General features: G+C 33.1%; 1 protein-coding gene across 1 annotated transcript; it reads left to right on the top strand.

Annotated features, from left to right (window-relative positions):
- The first annotated feature begins 11,664 nt into the window (after nucleotides 1-11,664).
- Nucleotides 11,665-14,659, top strand: LOC120089832 (outer envelope pore 24B-like protein). The gene is made up of 3 exons (XM_039047237.2): nucleotides 11,665-12,002; nucleotides 12,366-12,725; nucleotides 14,435-14,659. Exons 1-3 carry the CDS (start codon nucleotides 11,727-11,729, stop codon nucleotides 14,513-14,515), a joined length of 717 nt encoding a protein of 238 aa, XP_038903165.1. The 5' UTR covers nucleotides 11,665-11,726; the 3' UTR covers nucleotides 14,516-14,659.
- The last annotated feature ends 502 nt before the right edge of the window (nucleotides 14,660-15,161 follow it).

The following is a 15,161-nucleotide window of genomic DNA, read 5'->3' as shown; positions in this document are numbered from 1 at the left end:
ACATGAACTGCATAGGCAATGTCTGTATGTGTCACTATTAAATAGATAAGGTTTCCAAAAAGTTGTCTATAAAAGGTTGGGTCCTCGAGAGGAGCACTATCAGAAGATGTCAGATGAACATTTGAATCCAACGGTGTTGGTGTTGTGTCAAAATCAGTGATACCGGAACAAGCCAAAAGATCATATGCATATTTCGCTTGAGACAAGTAGTATCCATCACGACATGATGAGACTTGAATACCAAGAAAATAATTGAGTAGTCCCAGATCTTTCATCTCAAAATGTTCTCCTAAATAGCGTCGTAGATACAAAATAGCCTGAGGATCATCACCAATAATAATCATGTCATCCACATATAAAAAAAGGAGAACGATGTCATGTGAAGTCTTACGAGTAGAGCAGAGTCAGGAGAGCTGGAAGTAAACCCAAGCTAGGTGATGGTAGATTGAAGGTTGCAAACCAGGGGTGGGGAGCTTGTTTTAGCCCGTATAATGCACGAAGGAGAAAACAAACCTTCCTAGACGGGGGAGAGACACCATGGTGGCTGCATATAGACTTCTTCAGACAGAGTGCCACTGAGGAAAGCATTCTTAACATCCATCTGAAGAAGAGGCCACTGTTTAGCAGCTGTTACGACCAATAGGCTCCGAACAAATGTCATTCAAGCAACAAGAGCAAAGGTTTCCTCATAATCAATGTCATATTTCTGAGAATATCCCTTAGTCATCAGACGAGCCTTATAACGTTCAACGGAACTATCAGAATGAGTCTTGATTTTATAAATCTACTTACATCCGATAGGTTTCTTGCCATGAGATACTCATCATACTTCCAAATATAAGTTTTTTCTAAAGCCTGAAGTTCCTCATCTATTGCTTGTTGCTAGAAAGGGTTAGTACAAGCCTCAAGATAGGATGTAGGTTTAGCCCTAAACATGAGAGTGAAAAAATAGTGATAGTCTTTAAGATGGTGAGGAGGTCCTTTTACCTGGATGGGTCGACGAATAAGTGTAGGGTCAAGGTCTGCATCAGAAGTAGATGGTAGGTATGAGAGTGCAACAGAAGAAGAAAACTAATCGAGCTCTAGGATGGGCAGAGTGGAAGACTCAAGATCAAGTGAAGAATCATAGGTAGGAAATAGATCAGTGGCAGAATTAGTGAAGAATGACTAAGGACTAAGTATGGAATCATGAAAAGAAGAAATACTAGAAAACATACGATGTTCCTAGAAGATGACATGACAAGAAATACATAACCGGTTAGAAACGGGATCCCAACATTGAAACCTGTTATGTTCAGTTTCATAACCAAGAAAGCAATATAAACGGGCCCGGGGTTCGAGTTTGGTATGTTCATGAGGATGTAGTAGAACAAAGCATGCACAACCAAAAACTTTAAGATGAGAGTAAGAGGGAGAGTACCATACAATCGCTCAAAAGGATATAAGTTGTGGAGAACAGCAGAAGGGAGGCGAGTGATAACATAAGTAGACGTAAGGGCAGCCTCACCCTAAAACTTCTCGGGGCAAGACGTAGAGAGAAGTTGAGCACGGACAAAATCAAGAATATGACGATGTTTTCATTCAACTCGACCATTTTGTTGGGAAGTATAAGGACATGAACGTTGGACAAAAGTGCCCTATTTGGTAGAAAAGCTAGTAGGTGAGAATTCTTATACTCCATTGCATTATTTGTGCAAAGAATTTTGATGGTTTGAGAAAACTGATTTAAATCATTTTGGCAAATCATCTTGTGCAAGGTCAAGGTCTGCATCAGAAGCAGATGGTGATGGAAAGTACAAGCAAGCAACGAAAGCAATCAGAATCAATAAGCACTCTACTTGCATTTAATTCGAGTTCTAAAACATGCAAAACAGTTTTTTTTAACAAAATTAGTTTAGAATTGTTACCTTTGAAGAAATCCTCTTAATCAAAGTTGCTCTCCACGAATTCTATGCTTCAAATCCACAATGAACCACCAAGAGAACTTTTCTACTATTCTCAACCTTGAATTTGAGTGGTGGAACTCTAATTTGAAGTGAATTGTCAAGCAAGATGGAAAGGGTTTGAGAGAAGGAAAACAATTTTGCAGAAAATTCTCAATTTTCAGCAACTCTCAATTTTTAGCAACTTTCACTTCCAATATGGAAAAATTGGGAGTATTTATTCCACTTGACCATGCAAGCATTGAATTAATTAGTCAATGCCACTTCAAATTTCAACCATGAAATGGGCTAGGTGTAAGGATTTTGTTAAAACACATCTAATTTGCAAGAAATTGAAATTTTCCACTATCAAACTTAATTTTCAATTTTTAATTTGATTTAATTTTTAATTAAATCAATTTTAAAACGCAATTTCCAAAGTTGGATTTAAAAAATTGAAAAAAAATAATTTTATTTTAATTAATTATACAAATAATAATTTAATATGAAATATTAAATTAACCAAACACCTAATTTTAAACATGAATCCTTATTCATGTAATCAATATTTAAATAATTAAACTTTCTAATTTCTTTTAATTTTGATAAATTAAACGTTTAATTATATCGAAAATACAAACCCTAATTTGAAATGGAAAATTATTTCAAATGGTAAAACTGTTGAAAATATGTACAAGATATAGCAAAATTTTAGAACTATTAATGGTAGACATTGATAGAAGTCTATCCGTGTCTATCAACATCTATTATTGATAGTTATAAAATTTTGTTATATCTTGTAAATATTTTGGTTCATTTTTCTATATTTAAAAACAACCAATTTGAAATTGAACAATTCAAATCCAAACTCTAATTTGTAATTTGAACCTTTCAAATTGAAACCCTCAATTCAATTTGAACATTTCAAATTAAAATTCAATTTGAACATTTTAAATTAAAATTCAATTTGAACACTTCAAATTGAAAACTTAATTTTGATTTTGACATTTCAAATCACTCAATTCACTAATCCAAGGTGTTCATATTTTACGAGCTAGTAGAGGGACCTTATGGACCTATAAGTCATGAGCTCCAATGATTTGAGAATATTTGGCTAAACTCTTTAGATGGAATTAATCAATATTCGTTAACTGTCGAGACACACCACTATAGCTCGATAATTGTACTTTTCTCACTATGGATATATTTCTATCCACTTGATTTAACCATAATCAGTAAGTCGACCTTTCACAGGTTGTTCGTAATAACGGTTGGGTCAAATGCTCTTTTACCCACGAAGTTACATCTTGCTCCTTAAATTCCACGGATCCTCTAATGAACGATTGGTTTGTGATCCAATCACTAAACCAAATCCCTCTCGGGCCAGTGAGAGGGTGAGGCCCTTTTCAAGACTTGGATTCAATACTTAAGAGAATACAACCTTTCTCCTATCCCTAAATTGGGTAGGTGCGAATTCCGTCTTGCACCCTATGTCCCCAGCTATCTACTCAGTTTTACCTCTGAAATGGAAGGCTTATCGAGCTGTCATTGTTGAGTCAACCTCACCTATGCAAATTTAAGGATAATCCCGAATAAACAGGAGTTCATAGTTAGCTTAAGAATAAGGTCAAGTTACCTATGTCATCTATTCAAAACGACCAATCTTAAATGGTATACAGTGTTATAAAGTAAGAGTGACTTATTTCTTGGTCCGATCTTATGCAAACTCATTGCATTAGGACGCCCCACTTCTCATGTCTCTACATGAATGATTCAGGATCACGTCATTTGTACTATCTATAAAGCGGGCCGCATCCAATAATGTTACTAGAATAAGGTACCCAACCTCATTCGTATACTATAGACCGTTTTAGCTATTTATTCAAACTTGATCCATCTTTGTGTCTCTACATAAAGTTTAAGTATTTATGTAAAGCCATGGATCTTAGTTTATTGGATTTAATCTTTACAAGTGCAATTTATATATTCAACAACACTTTAATTGAATAAATGGCAATAACACCTTTATTGATAAAAGAAAATGTTTTAATTTTACAAACTGCGAGTTTTATGACATAAAACCCAATAGATGGTAGATTTAGGAGTGCAACAGGAGGAGAAGACTAATCGAGCTCTGGGATGGGCAGAGTAGAAAACTCAAGATCAGGTGAAGAATTAGAGGCAGGAAACAGATCCGCGATAGGATTAGTGAAGAATGACTGGGGACTAAGATGCAAGTCAAAATAGCCCAATGATAGGAAATTGCATAGAGTCTCAATTTACTCCCAAGGTTAGAATATCTAATCTCTAATTACATTTATCCACTTTATCTTTACTTTCCTCACACGCTTATTTCTTAACCCCACCAAACCTCTCACATTTACGTTATAACTATTAAATTAGCTTAACGAAACAAAACGCATCTCCTTACGGATTGATTTGAAACTTGTCATTGTTGCTACACCATCGTAGTAGTAGTTGTAGATATTCAATTGATATAAATTTTCTTTTGATCTTTAGGGGTTTGCTAAACGACGACAAAATCTCTCTCTATATCAAAATTCTGGATGTAAATTTCCTGCGCTTTGTCCCAAAACCGCTTTCTTAGCCTCGACACTCCATACCGAGCTTATCTCAAAGCGACAACATTGAAGCTCCCATAATCATTATGTTCGATTGGAGAGTTTCTTCAGCGACCTGGAGTAAACCCCTTGTCAAGGTGACGCCGAGTTTTTCATTCACGTCCTCTTCATGTATGGCTGATAGGTAACTTTTGTCGACGAAAGCTCTCTATGTTGTAAGTGTGTTAAATAGTTTATATTTCGAAGATTCTTTTGTTTGAGAGCATAATAGCTAAGTATTCTTTTCTTGCAGACCAACCATTCGACAAAATTTTTGTACTAAGCATGATTGCATTTGAGTTTTTGTGAACTTGAAGAAGATTTTTTCAGCTAAGTGAATAGCGATAGCATTAGCATCACCCATTCCAAAGAGATTATAGCTTTTGATGTCACTTCTCATTGAATGTATGTTGATGACCATGGAGGACATGGAAGGAGAAGGGCAAAAGCCACTGCACTTAGCGAAAAGGGTAAACCTTTGTAGTTTTTTGTTTCCATTTTTTTTTCAATGTAGTTGTCTCTTGATTTTCATATCGAAATTGACTTGTTAGTTGATAAGAACATAATCTAAACTTGATCTTAGCCAAAAGACTAAGAGGGGGCTAAAGTTTCTGAAATCATCTTGGATGAGATGTATTTGTGATGTTTATGTCAAAATTTAAACCTTTGAATACAAAAGTAATATATGTTTGTTTTCAATATGGGCTAAAGTTTTAAAAAACTACATGTCTCTTATGAGAAAAAAAACATTAAAAGCCCAACAATGGAGTTTAAGGTGGATTGACACCTTCTTTGAACCTTTGTTATAGATTTCACTCGGGGTTCTTTGTCTTTTCTCTCTCACTCTCGAAACTATTAGACACTTGAAGCTACCGTTTCGAGGTTAGTTACTGTATCCGCCACCCTTTTAGATTTGTTTTGTGTTTGGATTTCGAAATTAGTTCTTGAACTTCTTTGCTTTCGAATTTCATTCTTTTGGTATCATTAGAAAGATATCTTAATTAAATTCGCCAATTGATTTTGTAAATTGTATAGTTGTGCCTCTTCATTCAGGTACAAGAGTTTAGTTTTTATTTTGAATTGATTTTTTCTTCGTGACTTTGTTTTGGAGACATGTATTTGATTTCTTTTTTAAAGTTGTAGGGATTTTTCTATTTTCTAGTTCCAATATTGTTTCCTTACGCTATTCTCTTTGTTTTTCTGACTATAATGAGCACTTGCAAAAGGTTAGATGTTATTTTTGTTCTTACTTATGCAAGATTTGGAGGAATTTCAAATATCAATTAAGAGGTCATTGAAGATTTGGTACTTTTTGTAATTAATGAATCTTAACAAAAGTTGTTGTATAGATTATATGTTTCTCTTTGTTTCTTTTTACAATAAAGAATTGACTAAGAAGATTTTCCCTTACAATAGTAGCTAGAATTATTCCTTGAATGTTAATTGACTTGTTCTTTTAAATAACTTGGTTTGTCCGGTGTTATTGGAGATGTGTGTAAGGAAGTTGGATGTTTTCTCTAGGTTATGGGTTGGTTTGTTTGTTGTTTTTCAAATTGTTTTCTTATATAGATTTTTTAAGACCCTTCAACCATTACACAAAATTGTTTTGATATGGCTAGTTTGAGTTTTTATTTTTTAAGTTGTTTGTACTTAGAAAAACAAAGTTGTTGATATTCGTTTTATGTAAGTTTAGTATGTTAGCCAATGTAAGTTATTATTATGTTTAAGGTTTTGTTTTTGTTGGGTGTGATTCCAATTTTTGTTGTCGGGGTATATTCAGAGTTTCTAGAGTATCAGAAGTCTCCACCTTTTGTTAAAGTGTGAGTAATTTTTTTCTTTGTTACCAAATTTGAATTTATTGAATGAACAAGCTAATGCATTTATTAGTACGGGTGTTCAAAAAATCCGATAACCCGACTAATCCAGATTACCCAACCCAAACCGCAAGGTTTTGGTTGGGTTGGGTTAAAAATTTTAAAAAAATATTAAATTCGGGTCGGATCTCGGGTTACTCGATTTTAGGTCGATCTGACCCGAATATTTTTAATTTATTATTATTATTATTATTAAAAAAAACAAAACAGAAATTGTTTTGAAGTCCACGAAGTCCGAACTCAAATTTGAAGAAGCAAAACCCTCGCAGTCGCCGTTCCCCTTGCCAATCAGTCGCTGCTTCCGATCAAAACGCGAAATCCTGGGTCCCTTGCCAGTCAATCGCCACTTCCGGTCTTCGCCTCTTCAAAATTCAAAAAAAAAAAAAAAAAAACTGGTGACCCAACCCGAAAATTTTGGGTTGGGTTGACCCTTAAAAAAGAATCGATAGGATTCATTATTAGCTAGTCCGATTTTTTGGGTTGGACCATAAAATTCTTCCAACTCGGCCCAACCCGAACCATGTACACACCTATTTATTAGATCTGATACTTTTATTGAGTCTTCTGGTTGTAGGGCTCTGAATTTAGTGTTTTCTTTGACTATAGTCATTCAGATAATAATCTTATTTAATTGGCTATGTAAAGTTAAAGATGATGAGGTTGCTCTGCTAGGAGCGCTTACAATGTCAGCCTTTGGAAAGTTGCATAGTTCATCAATTAAAACAAACTTAATGTAACGACCCGAGTTCAGGAGGGGTGCATGAATGAACCGATATCACATCCGAATGAGAGGGATCCTAAGGACATGAAAGTATGGTTAGGAAATGCTTAAAAGAATTGAAAGTTACTACCTATACAAACAAGGTGGACCTTCCTTTTCGGTGGTTCAATCATAAAAACTCCAAAGTTAAGCGTGCTATGTTGGGTGACCTCTCTATCCTGGTCAGACTCCTAGGCCTGGGGCGTTACACTTAATTAGACTAGTTTTCGTTCTTTGTATTTGACTCTAATTCAATATGTATATAATGAATTACAAAATTTCAATAATGAGATGGGACTTGTGATATTTTAAGTACCATGATATTTTGTTATGTATAATTCATGAATGTAAAGCTATTATTTAGGCTTTGTTTAAAAGAAAAAATGTATCATTTTACATTATATTTGATTAATATCAGTGAAAATGACTTATTACGTTGCTATAAATAATTATAAAAAAAATGACTAAAATGGTAATTATGATCATTAGTAATATATAATTGACAAAAAAAAAAAAAAGGCTATAAAGACTGTTAATAACACAGAAAAAGCTATAAAATCTCATAATAGTGCATACAAAAGGCTCATATAAACTTATAATAGTGTTAAAAAAAAAAAGGTTATTACAAAGTTATAATAGATCATTTTATTAGCTATAGAAACTTATTATAACTTTAATAATTAATGCTATAATATATTTCTTGTTAAATATATTATATTTTTAAGGTTTTTAATAACATTAGACATAGCTAACAAAAAAATATTATCAAAAGTCCTGGATTTTTAATAACATGGACTATTAGGATCTTTGAAAAAGGCTATAAAAAATTTATTGTAGCATTTTTCACTAGCTATCTATCCGTTATTTCTTGTAGTGTTTCAAAGGCAATAGAATATCTTTTAAAAAGTTTTGAGATGAAAGATCTAGGAAAAATAAAACTTTGCCTTGGCTTGCAAATTCAGTATTTAGTACATGGAATATTTGTTCTTCAGTCAATATATGCAAGAAAAATCTTTAAAAAAATCTATATGGACAAAGCATATCCATTAAACATTCTAATGGAAGTTCGTTCACTGGATGTAAAGAAAGATATATTTCGACCTCGAGATAGTAATGAAGAACTTCTTGGTCCTAAAGTACCATATCTTAGTGCAATTGATGCACTTATGTATCTTGTTAATAATACAAGACCAAATATTTCATTTTCAGCAAATTTACAAGTTAAATATAGTTCTTATTCAACAGAAAAGACATTGGAATGGAATTAAGCATATATTCTGTTATCTCGAGGAATGATTGATAGGAGTTTATTTTATTTAAATAAATGCATACTCTGAATATTTATCTGATCCGCACAAATTTAGGTCTCAAATAGGTTATGTGTTTACATGTGGAAGAATTCCTATATCATGACGATCAGTGAAACATACCATAACAACTACTTCCTCAAATCATGTCGAATTTCTTACAATTCATGAGGGTAATCGAGAATGTGAGTGGTTAAGATCAACAACTCAGCACATTTATGAAACATGTGACTTATTGTCTTCTAGTAAAAATCTTTCAACAATATTATATGAAAACAACACAACATTTATGACCTAAATCAAAAGAGGATATAGTAAAGGAGATAGAACAAAACATACTTCATCCAATCTTTCCTACATTCATGATCTTGAAGAAAATGGCAATATCATAGTACAACAAATTTGTTCAAAGGATAACCTGACAGACTTATTTACAAAAGCATTACCTACCACAACTTTTGAAAAATTGGTGCACAACATTAAAATGCAACGACTCAGAGATTTTAAGTGATGTTTCCATGAGGAGAAGCAAATATGTTTTTTTAGGGTTATTAGAATATATGAAATATGTATTTTTTTTCCTCTATTGAGTTTTTTCTAGTAAGGTTTTTATGAGACATATTTCATATATAATGGACATCTAAAGGGGAGTATTATAAATGTATAATAAAGTAGATGCTCGTGCTTAATGTCCTAAAAACAAGTATCCTCTCTTATTATCCATGTGTATTAGTCATATTGACCATGTGTCATATAATTATATATGCTTAATATCCAATTGTGTCACATCCTAATTATCAAATTGTCCATAAATAGTGTTATTTTGTGGAATTTGATCTTATGCATATTGGTGAGATATTAATAGAGATTTCTAAATTTTCAAATTCTTGTTTTCATTATTTTATATCTTGTTCTTTTCTTTTATCTTATTTGTTTCATTTAATATATAATTTCTCAATTTCTGTGTACTCATTGTATCTCATTTTTGCTCCTCAATTTTAGGACAAGTTTTATATTAAAAAATTATTTGCTTTTATATTTATCTGGATACTTCTATGAAGGGTTATAATAATTTTGTAATTAGTATTAGTTAATTTAGATATCATATATGAATGCCTTTCAAATTACATTAATATGGAAGTTGTGAATTTTGTGACTAACAAATTTATAACTTCCAATTTTGACTCTAGTAACTAATAAGTCTCAAAGAGGTTTTAGTCTAATGATATTTGACATGTACTAAAATTTAATGTTTAAATATTTCTTATGAACTTTGAAAAAGTTACTATTTTGATAAATTAAAAATGAAAATTAAGAGATAAAAATGGTCACTTTTTAAAAGTAGAATAGCCAAAATGTTTCAAAGTTGAAAAAACAAGGGTTAAAACGAACCAAAGTTGAAAGTGCAAGTGTTGAATGAGAAATTTTGGTCAATCAAAATTTATTACGTCATTACAATGAAACCTAAATTCATTAAATTTAAGGTCAATTAAAAATTATTGTCTCTAAATTAAATTTTGGAGATAAATAAATGACAATTTAAGAAATGCCACATGTCTCCTAACCATTTGATCACAACATAGACCTACCAATTTTAATGAAGCCTAGACAACAATTGACTAATTTGGCTAGTAGCCCGATTGGGCCTGAAATTATAAATTGAATAAAATCGTGTAATTAAAGTAGTTCAGGTCTAAAGTTTAACCCAAATTCAAGTCCATGAGTAAAATTTTAGGCCAAATGAGATATTAGGCACAAGCCAATCATAAATTTTGGCCCCAAAAGCAATTGGGCCTGTAAAACTTGTGAAAACTTTATAGATAGAGATCTTACCCCTAGGGGCGGTCATTCAAACCGCAAAAACCAAACCGTTTCTAAAAATCATACCGAACCGAAAATTCAGTGAAATCAAAAAATGCAGTTCGATCCGGTTTGAAGAAATTTTGAAACCAGATTAATTTGGTTGGGTTCGATTTCACTTTCGAAAACCGAATTTGAAATCGAACCGAACCGTTTTTAACTATATATATATATATATTTTTAAAAAAAAGTAAAGTCGAATTTAACCGAACCACTTTTAATTTAAAGAACAAAATCGAATTTGAAACCGAACCGAATCGAACAGTTTTTTAATTAAAAAAATATAACATGGATTTTTTGAAAATGCCAAAATCGATTTTGAAACCGAACTGAACTGTTTTAAAATAATATATATATATATATATATATATATATATATATATATATATATTTAAAGAAAGAGTAAAATCGAACCGCTTTTAATTTAAAGAACAAAATCGAATTTAAAACCGAATCGAACCGAACCGTTTTTAATTTAAAAAGAATATAACATGAATTTTTTAAAAATATCAAAATCGAATTTGAAACCGAACCGAACCGCATGAACCAATAAATCGGTTCGGTTCGATTTGACCACCAAACCAAACCGTTTCCACCGCTACTTACCCCTACGCTTTGGGGTTAGAAGAACTGAAGATGAAAGCTCTTAAGCTATGAAGGCTGAAGACATAAGCTCTAAAGTATGAAGATCGAAACTCACAAACTCTGAAGTTTCGAAGATTGAAGCTCTGAAGGTGTGAAGAATATAACTCTCCAGGAGTTTCGAGACATATGCATTCGAGAACAAGCTGCAAATCCCTTGAGACAATTCAACATGGAGAACAAGCTATAAAATTCTCGAGACAAATCAACATCAAGAACAAGCTACGAAATCCTCGAGACAAATCAACACCGAAAATAAGTTGCAAAGCTCTCAAAATAAATCAACCTTGAGAACAAGTTGCAAAACCTTCAAAATAAATTTACTTTTTGAGAGAAAGTATCAAATGATCATTTATTGGAGATTGTACCCATTACACTTAAATCAATACAAATACAAATTGATTTAACGAAATAAATTTCTCCAAAAATCTTGTAAAAAAGTAGGAATTAGAATAGACATTTTAAAAATATAAGAACCAAAATAAACAAAAACTAAAAGCCTACCTATCAAAGTAATATTTAAACCAAAAATTAATTTTCTCGTTCCCAAATAGGTATTTTAACCAAAATTATTGAGAGAAAATTGTTTTTTTTTTTTGTTTTTTTGTTTTTTTTGTTTTTAAATTTGATTTATTTATTATTATTATTATTATTTTATAACCTTTCATTTATAATTTAGCTGGTTTGGACTGTTTGGTTGGACAAGTGCAAGTCAAGCAACCCAAGGCAACAGCTTTAAAATGGGAGAAAAAAAAAGTGAAAATATAGTTTTGCATCTGGACAGGGTTAGACCTCGCTTATCTCCTTCACTATTAACAATGAAGGCAACTCTGAAGACCAAGTACGACGCTGACAAAAGCGGCGCCGCCTCCACTTTGGCTGTTAACGCCGGCGACGTCAAGCTCCGAGCATCCATTACCGACGCCACAATCATCAACGGTCCTAGTTTAAATGGCCTTGCTCTTGCCGTCGAGAAACCAGGCTTCTTCATAGTCGACTACAATGTCCCCAAAAAGGTACGCTGACTCTTCAATTTTTCAGATTCTTAGGGCTGTTTGATGCATTCGAATTCAGAGGATAGAATTTCACGAAATGAAACATCTTGGTAGAAGTGGAATTTGTTGTTCTCTATCTCATTCTTACCTACCAGTCAGAACCATTTGGTTTAATCTATAATAAATTTAGCACAGAAGTTTACGGAAATTGAAGTATGTAATTGGTTAAACTGGACCTGAAATTGATTCACTGTATTGCTGAGTTTAATCTGATTATTTTGTTGGAAGCTTGAGTTAGGTTTCTGTAGAATTCATTTTCGCCCTTTGCATCATCAAATTCAATCTCGTGCTTAACTTGTTTCGTTATTGCATGTTATTGCACAGGATCTTCGCTTTCAGTTTATGAATACTGTTAAGGTAGCGGAGAAGCCTTTGAATTTGACTTACATCCATAGTTGGGCCGATAACAGAACAGTTCTCGACGGGACCTTAGTCCTTGATTCAGCTAACAAGGTTTCTGCTAATCATGCTCTTGGCTCTGGAAATTGTAAATTGAAGTACACATATGTGCACGAGGGGGCGACCACTTTTGAACCTTCTTACGATGTTGCAAAGAATTCGTGGGACTTTGCTGTTTCAAGGAAGGTCTATGGTGATGATGTATTCAAGGCTACGTACCAGACTACATCCAAGGCACTGGGATTAGAGTGGACAAGGAATTTGAAGTCAAGCGGAAATTTCAAGGTATGTAGAATGCTCGTCAATTGCGTAAATCAAAATTTCTGGATATGACATCTCAAGGAATTTTTCTGGATAGGGAAGTTTCCTATGGATAAACCACTATTGAGAACTTTGATATATTATAATTCTATCCCACCATATATGTAGAAATGCACATCTTTTGTACAGTTAAAATGGAATTTAACTCTAGTTGTCTAATTCTTGTAGAACACATCCTAATAATTATGTTTACACAGTTGACGAAACAGTAAGCACTTAATTTGAAAGAATGTCTGGCCTGGAAGTTCCACGGACTACACAATCTATGAATCTTTTTTATTGCCTCTCAGAGTGCACAATCAAACATTCATCATCCAGAAAAGCATTACCCAATAATCAAAGAAAAGAGCCCCAGAGGGTGATCCTTTCAGTAAAGGATTAGGACATTTGAGAGGGGAAGTTCTCTAGGTTCATGTATTCGAGCCTCCAGACAGAAAGCTTTAACGAGTGAAATCACTGAAATGTTTTAGGTCTTTTAGTGCCATGTTGGGGTGCTCGAAATCTCCCTGTGGGTTATTGGGAGTAGGCCCTGATACTATGAGTTTAAAGAGAATGGAAAGGAGACTTCCTTGCAGGAAATTGATAACTAGGGAGTTCTATGAGAATTTTGAATTGTTCCCTAAAATAGTCAATATTCTGAACCTTCAAATATGGTTAGGTATTCCCCTGGACCTTTAAAAGAAAACTATCTCATTGGATTGGTATCTTCACCCCAGTGTCAACATATGTAAATGAGACACAGGGTTTTAAATAGGAATTACTTGGTTTTCTACCGAGACTTAGCATCTGGTAATCTGATGATTGATGACAGGGTTTTTTTTTTTTGAAAAAATATATATATATATATATACATTTAGGTTTGGTCTGTGGTAGAATATTATTTGGGGATTTTATCTTCTTATCTTTGAAAACTCCCTTTCCCACGTGGTGGCTTGAGGAAATTCAAGACATGTTTATTAGTCTGGGGGCCATGCACAAGTGCTCGGTAAAAGAAACAAACAGGATAGTCAGTCTTTGAGTTGGGCTCTGGATCTATAATATTATTAACTTTTACTTGGTTTTGAAGTGGTCAATAGATTACTAGTCGGGGTTGAGTTTCTCAATGCCATTTCGACTTATGTATTGATATGACACGCTTTCTTTTACCAGCAATTGCAAGAGAATGGTTCACCAAAAATCTTGTTCAAGAATATTAGGAAGTTTTAAACACCAAAATTTTGTTGGAAAATGGTTGATGAAAGTGTTTCCATCCAGAGAATTTAACGGGTAGGTCACGCACTATAGGAAGCGTTAGCAATGCACTGACATGGAGCAATTGAGAAGAGGGCAAAATACCTGCAGGCTTGTACTGGTGATTTCCAGGCTGAGGTTCTGGCATTAGCAATCTTCATAACTGCTATGTCGTTTCAGTGGAACTGGTTAATTCGTAACTAGATTGTTTATACCTGGTGGCAAAGGTAGAACTACTAACATTCTAGGATAAAAATGTAGTGGTTGGCTTCTGAGTCAGTTCTCAGCTCGGTGGTAGTTGATGACTTGATGAGTTATTCCACGACCCGAGCATGATAACAGTCTTCAATTCTAAGTTCTAGATGCTTTTGAATCGATTCAAATGCTATTCACTGTATTGGATTTTCATGTCGGTTCTTTTTACCCTATCTTTTGTTGTGCAGATTGTAGCATCGGTCAATTTGGCAGATGAATCAAAAAGGCCAAAAGTAACTGCAGAATCGACATGGAACTTTGAAGTGTAATTTTTAAATCAATCTTCCCTTTAAATTTCTGTTGTGATTTATTGTGGAGTTTCTAGATACATTTTGATGATTGAATCTGAAAATACTTTTGTGCACTGAAAATTTAACTACACCTCAATAATCATAAGTAGCAGTTCTTTTGAAGTGACTGTCACTTTCATTTTGCTCATGCTCTGCTCTTTATTTGCTCGTATCATTTAAAAGAGTGAAGTTAATTCTATATTTACAAGGAGAAGCAAAAGATTATCAACTTGAATAAAGAATTTGATTAGGTCTATTTTTAGTTCCTGAACTTTTGACGTAAATTCCTTTTCACCTTATGCTTATTTTAGCTAACCAAACATATAGCTCAATGTCGTCATTTGGCTGGTAAAGAAATTATCAACCAAGACCAAAATACTTGCCCCTAAAATTAGGAGTTAAAAGTCAATTCAACTAGTGTAATACTTGTATTTTTAATTTCGAAGTCAGAGATTCGGGATGATCCCTCTCCCACGTATTGTTGAAAAGCAATTAAGATGAACGGTTAAGTTTAATTACAATAATGAAAATAATATATCACCTGTAAAAATTTTAATACTTGTTTTAGATCAATAATGGTAAGACGAAATAATGATTTTAATCCAATTATACCGAGCATGAAAAT

Source organism: Benincasa hispida, chromosome 9, assembly GCF_027475165.1.
Source record: "Benincasa hispida cultivar pf3 chromosome 9, pf3_genome.v1.1, whole genome shotgun sequence".
In the NCBI taxonomy this organism is placed as follows: domain Eukaryota; kingdom Viridiplantae; phylum Streptophyta; class Magnoliopsida; order Cucurbitales; family Cucurbitaceae; genus Benincasa; species Benincasa hispida.
The sequence above is the reverse complement of the archived record's forward strand: the minus strand, read 5'-3'. Positions and strand labels throughout refer to the sequence as shown.

Coding starts and splice junctions, on each gene's coding strand:
- LOC120089832 (XM_039047237.2), top strand. CDS start 11,727: ATGGGAGAAAAAAAAAGTGAAAATATAGTTTTGCATCTGGACAGGGTT. Junction 12,003..12,365: donor ACTACAATGTCCCCAAAAAG/GTACGCTGACTC, acceptor GTTATTGCACAG/GATCTTCGCTTTCAGTTTAT. Junction 12,726..14,434: donor AGTCAAGCGGAAATTTCAAG/GTATGTAGAATG, acceptor TTTGTTGTGCAG/ATTGTAGCATCGGTCAATTT.